The sequence below is a fragment of the Pelmatolapia mariae genome, linkage group LG6, assembly GCF_036321145.2.
Source record: "Pelmatolapia mariae isolate MD_Pm_ZW linkage group LG6, Pm_UMD_F_2, whole genome shotgun sequence".
Classification (NCBI taxonomy): Eukaryota; Metazoa; Chordata; class Actinopteri; order Cichliformes; family Cichlidae; genus Pelmatolapia; species Pelmatolapia mariae.
Window position 1 is genome coordinate 889,774 of NC_086232.1, and position 12,950 is coordinate 902,723.

The window sequence follows — 12,950 nt, forward strand, 5'->3', positions numbered from 1 at the left end:
GAAATTAATATCAGAGCAGAAGTTGTATCATGAACCCAGCAGTAGCAGTTTCTTGTAACTGGTTTTTGTGATGTTGGTCTCAGGCGGCTGTACTGGGCAGACTGGAATAGAGACGGGCCTAAAATTGAGATGTCCAACATGGATGGGACTGAGCGAATTGTCCTGGTCAAAGACAATCTAGCACTTCCCAACGGTCTCACCTTTGACTATGAAAACCAACAGCTATGCTGGGCAGATGCAGGTAGGAAAAAGCCTTGCTCAGATCCATACACAGCACTCAGAGCTCCTACTGGTAATGTGTTCCTGGATTACTTATCCCAATGAATCTGCAGGGACTCGGAAGGTGGAGTGTATGGATCCTCACCGCCAACTGAGGCGGAATATTGTCGAAGGGATCCAGTATCCGTTTGCCCTGGTTTCCTTTGGAAGAAACCTGTATTACACTGACTGGAGGAGGTACCAACTAAGACATATACTTTGCATTTTTCTTTATTTAGAGCTCTGCTGATCTAAATCCAGAAAGTCCTGGCTCAAAACTGTCAAATGGTACATGGACTGAGTCTTATATCCGGTCTTTAAGTGATGACGTATGAATCCTGCTTCCGGGTCCAAACTGCTCTGAGTGTATTAAGCCTGTTGTGTTTTTAACATGTTTTAATACTTTGTATCTTGTTCTATTTAATCTGAACAAGCCACTAAAACAGTCAGTGATCACTGTTGGCCTCTCTCGGTTTTTATTACCACTGTTCATTTTAAAGCTCAGTTTTTAAACCCTTCCGCTGTAACTCCAGCCCAGCCCATGCAGCAGTATATTAATGACTAACCTGTATTGTGGATGAATTATCTCAGTTGTTCTCCTGACTGACGTTTGGTCCGTTTACAGCATCCTGCATGTTAACATCCTGGATGTTAAACTTCACTGTTACACCTGGTAAAGCAGCAACGCTGATCATTTTATTAAAGGTGAAAGAATTTAGAGAGTTTGTAACTCTCAGTGATGCCGCAGTGTTCGTTTGACTTTGGGACCTGAAGCGGAGTTTGGACCTGGAAATGGCTAATGACGTCAGCCTTAAAGACCAGATAGCACTTTTCTACTCTCACGGAGAACTCAAAACATTTTATACAACATGCCTCATTCATCTATTTATACAAGCCCTTTTTCCTATGCTTAAGTGCTTTGTATCTTACATTCACTACATTGTGACTAATGGCAGTGTTAATGTGATATATCTGACACATCACTATGTGGCCTCTGAGATATTTAAAAGGTTGTGGGTGTTTTACAGGGAGGCCGTGGTGGCTGTGGATCGTCACTTGGAGAAAGAGACAGAAGAGTTTCTGCCACAGAAACGCTCTCGGCTGTACGGCATCACCACAACAGCAACACAGTGTCCACAGGGTATGACTTCTATCAGCCAGAGCAGTGACTGAAACCAGAGAGACAAATGTAGGGACTAAGGACGATGAGAAATTGTAGAGTACGGTCTGTGGGAGGAAGGTTTACAAAGGTTTTTTAAAAAGGGGAAAAGCTAATCTGAGTGTAATTAGCTTAGCTTAGCATGAATACTGAGAGTAGGGGAAAAGGTTGGTTTCGTTTGGTTGTTACTAGTTTTTAATTGTTTTTTTTACATTAATAAATATTGCCAGAGGTCATAAAACCGTCAGGAAATAAGGAAGCCAGTGGTGATTTTCCCATCTTGTCTTTTTGTAAGCAGAGAAGTTTCCCGTTTGTTGGAACTTTGTGGGCTGAGAGTTTCAAGCTCTGTGGAGTTTGTTTCACAGCAGTTTAATGCAGTGGGAATAATTAATTCCAGATTCCATAGCATGTGAAGTATGGGAATTTCAGGCTGACATGACCTCAGAAAAGCCAGCTGTGGATATGGAGACTGGCTCAGAGCCCAGAACTGTACAGCAGGCCACGATGAGAAACTGCTTCACCTGCTGGTTTCTGTGCAACACAAACGAATGATGAAGTGTTCAGTCACTTCCTCAGGCTGCAGATCCTCTAAACATATAGTCATGTTTATACACTCGTCCCGCCAGCTGGCCCTTCTGTTAACACAGACATGAGAACTCTGAGGTATTTTCACTATTGGCTGTTTCAGTCCACATGAAAACATTATGGGTTCTTCCCAGTATAAAGATGGGCACGCTGATGTGAAATCTTTATTTCAAACACGTACGTAGCACATAGATCTCTTTTTGCTACTGCTGGCCTTCACACACAAACTTGATGAAAGAGCAGCCAATCAGAGAACTCTACCCCTGCTCTATTGCCCATTACTGTTTTTATGTTTTTACACTGTTGTGCTGCTCTAAGGCTCTCTTTGCATTTAGTTTGAGAACATATGTGAATACAATGTAACTAAAATGACATTTGACAGTCAGTCTGAATTATTCATAAGTAACAGTCCTCTGCCACCATGGCCTTTCAGACATCCTGTCCTGTCAAAGTAAGAGCCTTTCTTTAGAGACCTTTGTGACATTGTTGCCTTGTCTTCCCTTCGATGCTTTAGTGTATAACTACTGCGCTGACAACGGCGGATGTTCTCACCTGTGCCTGCCACGGCTCGGAGGGCTCTCCTGTCGCTGCCCGGACACGACCGACGGTCAGTGCGAGAAGGTCCTGTGAGCTGAAGACGACGTGACGATTTCAACTTTTTTTACTTGAACTTTAAAATTTCTGTAGTCATTTTAGAGTCTTATGAGCTTTTGAAAGCTGTTCAAACCTCACTGTGTCTGTCCTCACTGGTTCTCACATCTGCTGATTGTTGCAGTCCAAAGTGAAAAACACAGATTTACCCGATTGGGTGATGAATATGTGACAAGGTACAGTTGTTTATAGTTTATATTGTGTACTTTCAGCCTGCTTATTGCTTTCTGATGGATGTGCTCTAAAAGGTTTTTGTGTCAAATATTCTTCTGGAGTTAGTGATGACCACAGTGCCTCCGAGTTTTGTGAACAGCGTTTTCCTGCTTTGACTTTTTTTTTGTTTTTTTTTACTGGATTTCTTGATTAAAACATTAACATGTCTCAGGTTTGACGCCTGGATTTTCACACTAGTGAGTTAGTGCTTCTGCTTCATTTACAGGAAACAAATGGAATAACTGTTAGATTGTTTCATACAGCATTTCTTCAGTTCAACCGTACCAACGTGACATGATTATATAGCTCAGCAACCTTACATGATGAAATGAAATGTGAATTTTCGGCAGGACTAACATACTCAGTGATTTTAAAGTCTGCAGGTGGACCTCTAACAGGGAGCCTGTGACAAACATTTATTCTGTTTGTTCCAAACCCCGCAGTGTATTTTTATATGAATGTAAATATTTACCCAATATGCCAACAGTATTCTCTCTTGTTTAAATGGTGCTGATGTAAGCCTGAGATCTACCTGATGATGGTGATTGCTGTGACGGTGTGTGAAACAGTGCTCCTGCTGAACTCTACCTCCAGTCTGTGCTCCATTTTTCAGTGATGATTAAAGATAAACAACTGGTCTAACTGAAGTTCTCGCTTATTTGAAGCCATGTTTCCTCAGGTATGGAAGACCTAACAGCCAACATGTTCATCAAACCATTTAATCAAATCACAATCAGGACTTTTTTTCTCAGAAACTGGATAAATTCAGGACATTCAGCTGAATTTCCATGTTTAGGATGTGGTCCATGTAATGTCTAAATACAGTGTAAAACTTGATTGGCATAGATCATTGGCATAGAGCCACTCTATCTCAGAAAAACTAAGTACAGTGGTCCCTCGCTATAACGCAGTTCACCTTTCACGGACTCGCTGTTTTGCGGATTTTTTTGCATGCTTTTTTAGGTGTTATTTTTATTTTTTAACAGCGCATTGTGTTCTGCATCCTGATTGGCTGTAGACCATTGTCAATCAATCTCGTGCCGTGTCTCCTGTCAAGTGCAGAATGCATTCAGCTTGTTAAATTTACATAAATCTCCGATCCCTAGCAGTGTGACTCTGAAGTGCTGTACTGTATGTTTGTAAGTTTTCTCCCCAACAAACACAACAATGTCGGCGAAACGTCGTCACCTGCAGGTGCCTTTGGTTTCATTCTATAATACTGGACTTATTGTTCTACAAAGATTTGAACTTAGTGTTTAAAGAAGAGAGAAAAGTGTGACAATGTTCATGCCTGTCTGAGAAAAGTGTATAAAGTGTGTAGTGAGGGGTTTTACAGCCTTAAACACCGATAATAATTGTAAGAAATAAAGTTGGCTACGTCACGGATTTCACTTATCGCGGGATATTTTTAGAACGTAACTCCCGCGATAAACGAGGGACCGCTGTACTTCATGTATTTGTTACTTCTCAGCTGGACTATTGTAATTGTTTTATATTAGGCTGTTCTATAATTGTCCTGAAAAGTCTTCAGTTTGTTAAACATGTCATAACGAGAGCACTAACAGGGACTAGAAAGAGAAGCTAATGTGTTTCCATATCAGCTTCTCTTCACTGGCTTCAGTTAAATCCAAAACTGAATTTGTCTTGAATGATCGCTCCCTCCATACACATACATCATCCTTGTGGGGCGATGTGATGCCAGTGTTTCTACACAGGAGTGAAAATGTGCTGAAAGTTAAATGTTTTTAGACTTAGACAAGTAACAGTAGTATGGGCAGAAATCTGTGCCATCAGAAACTGAATTTGAATAAGGCAAGGCAAGTTTATTTATATAGCACAATTCAACAACAAGGTGATTCAAAGTTAAATTTGAATTGCTCAGATTGAATCTGAATTTTAACTTGAATAAATGCTTTTGAAAACTGAATTTGAATTAGTCTAATTTGAAATTCAATTTATGGTTCGAAAATGATCGTCACTAAATTGAAATTGAATTTTATATTTTGAAAATTAATTCATTTGCTTTGAAACTGTATTTTATCCTTTAAAAATTTAGCTCTCGAATAATTTCAGTTTCACTTCTCACCATTCAATTTCAGTTCCAAAATTCAGTTTTTTGGAACTTACATCCGGTTCCGGTTCAAGCGTAATCGAGCGCAGAGTAATCGAACTTCGTTTTACTAGCGGACCGAAAGTGGCAATCTACGGCATCTTGAGCTGGAGCTGGAGTAATTCTTCTGAAGACATTCGTCATGTCGAATGACCAGCGGATAAACTCTCAGGTTGGTAATAAATGTATTACATGTATAAGAACAAGCGTCATGTTAACAAATAATAGCCGTACAGTAACGTTTATGCTTGTTGTAACTGTTAGCTGAAGATGCTAATTTAGCGTAGATTGCCCTGGGTTCAGCGTTCAGATCTTGTAAAATGTATTCCACTACAGATTATAGAATAGATTCCGTTACGTTACTCAATGAGAGTAACGTATTCAATTCAATTCAATTCAATTCAATTTTATTTATATAGCGCCAAATCGCAAAAACAGTCGCCTCAAAGCGCTTTATATTGTACAGTAGATCGTAGAATAATACATACAGAGAAAAACCCAACAATATTTCGACCCCCTATCAGCAAGCACTTTGGCGACAGTAGGAAGGAAAAACTCCCTTTTAACAGGAAGAAACCTCCAGCAGAACCAGGCTCAGGGAGGGGTGGGGCCATCTGCTGCGATCGGTTGGGGTGAGAGAAGGAAGACAGGATAAAGACATGCTGTGGAAGAGAGACAGAGATTAATAACAGATATGTTTCAGTGTAGAGAGGTCTATTAACACATAGTGAGTGAAAAAGGTGACTGGAAAGGAAAAACTCAATGCATCATGGGAATCCCCGGCAGCTTATGTCTATTGCAGCATAACTAAGGGAGGATTCAGGGTCACCTGGTCCAGCCCTAACTATATGCTTTAGCACAGGGGTCGGCAACCCTAGGCACGCGTGCCACAGTTAACTGATGGCACGACCATAGCTGGACTGCCCATCGGGCATACCGGGCATTTGCTCGGTGGCCTGATGATTTTTTTTTTTGTAACGGTATAAACAATGAAAGCTGGTGGATTGGCCAGATGTTGGCCGGTGTGTAAAAAATAACTCAATTGTTTGGTGGTGGCTATGGCGGAGATTCCGAAGATTCAGTAACATTAGCAAGTGGTGGAGGCCAGCAGGTGGATGAGGGAGAAGGGAGGCAGGAGGAGGAGAGACCCGAGGCGGGGCCGGTCCGAGTATCAGGTGAACTGAACTTCAGGTAAGAAGTTATGACCTGCAGTCTATCTGGGTCAGATATAAACCAAGTTTAGTTTATTTTTGTTGTGCTGACTTTTTACAGTCAGTTACAATAACTCGTACTGCGTGCTAGCTAGCATGACGGAGTTTCTATGCAGCTGGGTCGGTGCTATGATGTTACTGATAGTAATCGATAGTTATTTTATTCATAAGGTTAGTTAGTAGAGTTGCAAACCGTCCCGTAAAAAGACGGAATCGTCCCTCATTCAGAGAAATTATTACGCATTTCGTGTTGAGCTGAGAAGGGACGCAGTTTGTCCCGAACTTCAGCTAGAATGGAAAAAGACACAAAGCTGGGGTTATTCTGTCTTTATGCTGCACAGCTGCTTCTTCTTCTCTCATTCTCTCCCCCTCCCTCTCCTGTTGCTACTTCAATCATGAAACTGATCAATGATCAGCTGATTGGCTTTTCTCTCTTATTTGTTTATCGCCCACTTTGCGCCAGAAAGAGGAAACCAGTGGATGTCGCGCTAAACAACAGCAGCACGTTTAAGCTTGATCAGCTGTTGTTAGAATTGATTTAATATTAATTTCTAGTATCAGCTGATGTTTGCTGGAGCCACAGCTGTAAAGCTGCTGGTCATGATGTCGGTTTGGATATGTGGTGAGAGGGAAACATGAAGATGAAACCAGGAGATGTCCTTACTGAATCATCAGAGCTGAACAGGTGATGGAGAAACAGGTTTACCTTTTAGGTGACATGAATGAGTTGAAGTTATGAACTGTTTCTGAGAGACAAATAACACCAGGATCCTTTTCTACGTAGCTGACAGCTGGTAACTGTGCAGGGGCGGGTCTAGCAAAGTTTTGCCAGGGGGCCAGGTAGGGCATTAACAGGGAAAGGGGGGCACAAAGAAATACTTCTCTTTCTTATTCTCATTTAAAATGTCTCGCTTTTATTAAATAATTATCTGAAGCTTACAACCAAAGTTTTTATCTGATGTAAAATGTATAGAAATCATACATATACCAACAAGACTGTACATCACTGTCACACCAGCGTCTGTTTTCATTCAAAGGCTTTATGGCTTTAATACCTGGGAGGCCGGTCTCTAGTCAAAATGCCCGGGCTGAGTTAATGCCAGTTAATGCAACATCGAAGCAGCTGGAATCCACAGCTGTGCGTGTTCATGGAGCTGCATTTTCACCTGCTGGACATCACTACCTGACAAGTTTAACTGTCTTCAGAACATTGCAGAGGCCTTATTGACAGTATTTGGCTCTACATATCTGTGTGAGCAGATTTTCTATCACATGAGTGTCCTCAGGTAGCCGTCTGAATGCTGGACACTCGGAGACCTGTGTCTCTGAGTGGGAGACCTGAGATCACATTAACATGTGTGTCTCTGTATTAACAAACATGCCATATTGGCCCAGTTTATTTTTCTTATCATTGTTGTGAGGAGACCATAAATAGCATTTGTATTTTCTGTTGTACAGTTCATTTGCTGTTATGGATAAAAAGTCTTTTTTTGTTTCAAAATAGCTGAAAACTATTCGCTGACAGCTGCCAACATCTGCAAACAAATATAATTCTATAAAGTGGTTCTATATAGTGTGTAACTGTTAATATAGAGTGTTATTAAAATTATTGGTAATGCATCATATGGCACATTGAGGAAATTTTAAATGGCACTCGCCATCAGAAAGGTTGCCGACCCCTGCTTTAGCAAAAAGGAAAGTTTGAAGCCTAATCTTAAAAGTAGAGATAGTGTCTGTCTCCTGAATCCAAACTGGAAGCTGGTTCCACAGAAGAGGGGCCTGAAAACTGAAGGCTCTGCCTCCCATTCTACTTTTAAATACTCTAGGAACAACAAGTAGTTGGATTAACTGAAGGCTTTTCAGCGAGTTTTTAGGACTTCCTGATAATAATGAATTACAGTCGTCCAGCCTGGAAGTAATAAATGCATGAACTAGTTTTTCAGCATCACTCTGAGACAGGATATTTCTAACTTTAGAGATGTTGCACAAATGGAAGAAAGCAGTCTTACATATTTGTTTAATATGTGCATTGAAGGACATGTCCTGGTCAAAAATGACTCCAAGGTTCCTCACAGTGTTACTGGAGGCCAAGGTAATGCCATCCAGAGTAAGAATCTGGTTAGATACCATATTTCTAAGATTTTCAGGGCCGAGTACAATAACCTCAATTTTATCTGAATTAAGAAGCAGAAAGTTAGCGGCCATCCAGGTCTTTATGTCTTTAAGACATTCCTGCAGTTTAACTCATTGGTGTTTGTTATCTGGCTTCATGGACAGATAGAGCTGCGTGTCATCAGCATAGCAGTGAAAATGTATGCTATGTCTTCTGATGATACTGCCTAAGGCACATGTGTCAAAGTCAAGGCCTGCGGGCCAAATCTAGGCCGCGAATGAATTATTATGGCCCCCGGGATGATATTTGATTAGTATTAGAATCGGCCCGCAGGTCACAGCCGCCTGCTGGGGTTTTGCACGCACCAATACTCCATTCCCCACAATGCAACGGAAGCCCGCGAACTCACTGTAGCGCTGGAAGCGGGGCTCGGCTTCATTATTCATTCAGTATTCATCAGCATTCAGAGCAGATGTCAACTTTCAGCAACTCCCCTCCCCAATAATGGCTAAACGGAAGGTGTACGGTGAGCACAGGGAATTTCAAGCCAGGTGGGAGGCAGAGTACATGTTCACGGAGGTAAAAGGCAAACCTGTTTGTCTTCTGTGTGGAGAAAGTGTGGCTGTAATGAAAGAATATAATCTAAGAAGGCACTATGAAACCTCTAAGAAAGACAAAGACAAGAATATGGACACGGAACAAAGGCTACAGAAGGTGGAAGAATTAAAACGAGGTCTTAAGTCCCGGCAGGCTCTATTCACAAAAGCAAAATCACAAAGCAAGGCGAGTTTTCTTGTGGCAGAAGAAGTTGCAAAATCAGCCCGACCATTTAGAGAGGGAGAGTTTATCAAAAACTGTATGCTTAAAGTTTGTTTAAGCATACAAAAGGCAGCTATTTTCAAACATGAGCCTGAGCAGAAACACCGTTGCTGAACGTGTAGACCAGCTGTCCACCAATCTAAAAGAACAGCTTGTGGAAAAGGGAAAAGATTTCATTGCATATTCCCTTGCTGTGGATGAGAGCACTGACACAACTGACATTGCCCAGTTGTCAATTTTCATTCGTGGAGTGGACTCCAGCCTGACCGTAACAGAAGAGTTTTTGGCATTACGTCCGATGCATGGCACGACTACAGGACAAGATCTGTATGAAGAGGTATCCAGAAGTGTAAATGAGATGGGACTGCCTTGGGAAAAACTCGTGGGATTGACAACAGACGGAGCACCCGCGATGTGTGGACACAGGAGTGGATTGGTGGCAAGGATACGTGAGAGGATGCGGGACGAAAATGTCACAGAGGAGCTGACAGCTTATCACTGCATAATACACCAGGAGTCGTTATGTGGCAAAGCCTTGAAAATGGAACATGTAATGACCATCATAACACGTGCAATTAACTTCATCAGAGCCAAAGGTTTAAATCACCACCAGTTCAAGGCATTTCTGGGCGAGTTAGATACAGAGTATGGTGACTTGCCCTATCACACAGATGTGCGATGGCTAAGCCAGGGAAAGGTGCTGCAAAGATGTTTCGAGCTTCGTGAGGAGATCTGTCTGTTCATGGAGAGCAAAGGGAAAGACACAACAGAGCTTCGAGATGAAACATTTATGTGTGAAATGGCCTTTCTGTGAGACGTCACAAGCCATCTGAATGTGATGAACCTGCAACTGCACGGACGGGGGCGTGTCATCTCTGATATGTACAGTACGGTGAAGGCGTTTAAAACCAAGCTGAGTCTGTGGGAGACGCAGATGCAGAAAGAAAACCTGAGCCACTTCCCCAGCTGCCAGACCATGAAAGAGAAGCTCTCTACCGCTGTGTTCCCAAGTGCACGGTTTGCCGATAAACTCAACATACTTGCCGCCGAGTTCCGACGCCGATTTGCTGACTTTAAAGCTCAAAAAAGCAGGTTCGAACTACTTGCCAATCCTTTTGGAGTTGATGTGGAAAGCGCACCACCAAACCTCCAAATGGAGTTGATTGAGCTCCAGTGCAATGACACACTGAGGGAAAAATATGAGCGAGTGGGTGCCGCTGAGTTTGCACGTTTCATCCCCGACACAATGCCTCAGCTGCGCATCCAAGCTGCTCAGACGCTCTCCATGTTTGGCAGCACATACCTGTGTGAACAATTGTTCTCTTTGATGAAGCTAAACAAAACATCACACCGGAGCCGTCTTACTGATAAACACCTTGACTCAATCCTGAGGATTTCCTCAGCTCAGAGCCTGACCCCGAACATTGATGAACTCGTACAAAAGATGAGACACCACCAAGTATCAGGCTCAGGCTCAGACAAGTGAGCATCGCAGAACATTTACGTATTTTTAGTTTTTAATTCAGTTAAATTTTTTACATTTGTTTCTACAAGACGTGATTTTTCTTTGAAGGAAGTATTGTTTTGTCTGTGTGCCATAGATTTTTGTATTTTATCTTATTGTATTTTATTTATTTACATTTATTTTTCAGTTAATAGACTCAGGGAAAATTGCAGATAAGAGCCATGAGAAAGAATACAACTGATTTGATTATTTCTTTTCAATTTTCTCTTTTTACTATTGGAAAGCAGTAATTGGTAGGATCATAGAGCAGCACAATATTGCACTTTCAGTTTATAATGCATGCAATTTCATTTATGCATTTATCTTGATATTAAGGAGCATAATTTGTTTATGAATGACATTTACTTTTTTGCTGTTTGCCTGTTGAAAATGTTTTCTTTCGAAATAACTGACAGAGCCATCAGAAAATATTGCTTTATTCATTGAATGTACAGGACATGTGATTTTTCTTTGAAGGAAGTTTGCTTTTGTCTGTGAGCCTGTTGAAAAATGTTTTCACTTGAAATTACTGACAGAGCCATAGAAAATATTGGATTATTCATTTAATCGTTAAATAATATATAGTACACTGTGTTAGGTCTTGGTTCAATAGGTTATGTGCAATTATTTTAATATGTTTTAATAAACATTGAACCAGTCCGGCCCTCAGCTTGTAGCAAATTTGTTTTTTTGGCCCTCTGATGTATTTGACTTTGACATCCCTGGCCTAAGGGAAGCATGTATAATGTAAACAGAATTGGTCCTAGCACCGAACCCTGTGGAACACCATAATTAACCTCAGTGTGTGAAGAGGACTCTCCATTTACATGTACAAATTGGAGTCTATTAGATAGATATGATACAAACCACTGCAGTGCAGTACCTGTAATACCTACAGCATGTTCTAATCGCTCTAATAGGATATTATGGTCGACAGTATCAAACGCTGCACTGAGGTCTAGCAGGACAAGCACAGAGATGAGTCCACTGTCAGAGGCCATAAGAAGATCATTTGTAACCTTCACTAAAGCTGTTTCTGTGCTGTGATGAGCTCTGAAACCTGACTGAAACTCTTCAAATAAGCCATTCCTCTGCAGATGATCTGTTAGCTGTTTGACAACTACTCTTTCAAGGATGTTTGATATGAAAGGAAGGTTGGAGATTGGCCTATAATTAGCTAAGACAGCTGGGTCTAGAGATGGCTTTTTGAGTAAAGGTTTAACTACAGCCAGCTTGAAGGCCTGTGGTACATAGCTGACTATTAGAGATAGGTTGATCATATTTAAGATTGAAGAATTAATTAATGGCAGGACTTCTTTGAGCAGTTTTGTAGTGTAGTGAAGTAGATTCTGGGTTAGGATGTTACATGATGTCCATAAACGCACCACTGACATCCACACCTTCCAGCCGACAATTACCCGGCTATAAGAAACAGCTGCGCTTCACTACTAAGAGAAGGCATTTGGCAGTCTTGGCAATCCAAGGTGGCTGCGAGCATTAGGCAGTCGAACACTGCATATCTCTTAAGGAAAGCTACTCAGAATTGCCCTTAGAGAGTGGTAAGTGCGACCTTTGTGTTTATCATACCGTGGCATAGTAGGGTGGACTCTGACTACTGTTTCCCTCTCTTGTTGCAGGTGTGCATTACATTGCTGCTGTCTTGCCAGATGCCGTTTCGTTTGTTATGCACTACTTTTAACGAACAGTGATTTGGGATGTGTTGGTTTTATGTGGATCTTTTACTGAATTGTTTAACGTTTTATCTTTTCTTTTATTGCTTTAGTGGAGGTGCGGCCGCTTGTTCCGAGGCTAGGCACGTGAGGTGGAGTCCCCTCCCCGATGCATGCGAGTGTACACACCGGGCATAGGCAGATTGCACCGTTTAGTGTGAGTGAGGTTGCAGTGAAATCACATGGGTGAGTAATTGGTGGCACCCTTGGGCACTCCTCTCAGTAGGTTGCCTCCTCAAGTGGCCGGTCTCCACTATTTTATCTAGCTGCTTCCTTTTAACATGTTGTGCTTGTCTTAGGGTAGCATTGTGGTAGGCAGTATGTAAACTTTCTTTGTCTCACCTCTGCCTCTAAATAACGAGTCTGTGGGCTTTGGTAGCCAGTGCAATCCTTTCATTGGCTAGAGAAATCTTTCCTGGGGGTGTAATGCCCTCCCCCAGGTGGCGTTGTCATTATTTTAGTAACCGTCTCCGGTTAGTTCTCATTCGCGACACCACAATCGGAATGGGGTCTAAAAGACACGTTGATGGTTTGGAGGAAGTAATTATTGAAGTTAACTCAGAAAGATCAATTGGAGAAAAAGAGTCTAAATGAATA

General features: G+C 41.7%; 1 protein-coding gene and 1 pseudogene across 1 annotated transcript in view; both read left to right on the forward strand.

The window, feature by feature from the left end:
- Positions 1-3,508, forward strand: part of LOC134628833 (nidogen-1-like) — a 38,558-nt gene extending 35,050 nt beyond the window's left edge. The window contains exons 17-20 of the mRNA XM_063475605.1: positions 84-241; positions 333-456; positions 1,287-1,399; positions 2,517-3,508. Of these exons, the coding sequence (XP_063331675.1) occupies positions 84-241; positions 333-456; positions 1,287-1,399; positions 2,517-2,632 (511 nt within the window). The 3' untranslated portion in view covers positions 2,633-3,508. The remainder of the gene's footprint in view (positions 1-83; positions 242-332; positions 457-1,286; positions 1,400-2,516) is intronic.
- Positions 3,509-8,804: 5,296 nt separating this feature from the next.
- On the forward strand, positions 8,805-10,605 carry LOC134629670 (general transcription factor II-I repeat domain-containing protein 2-like; annotated as a pseudogene).
- Positions 10,606-12,950: the final 2,345 nt, after the last annotated feature.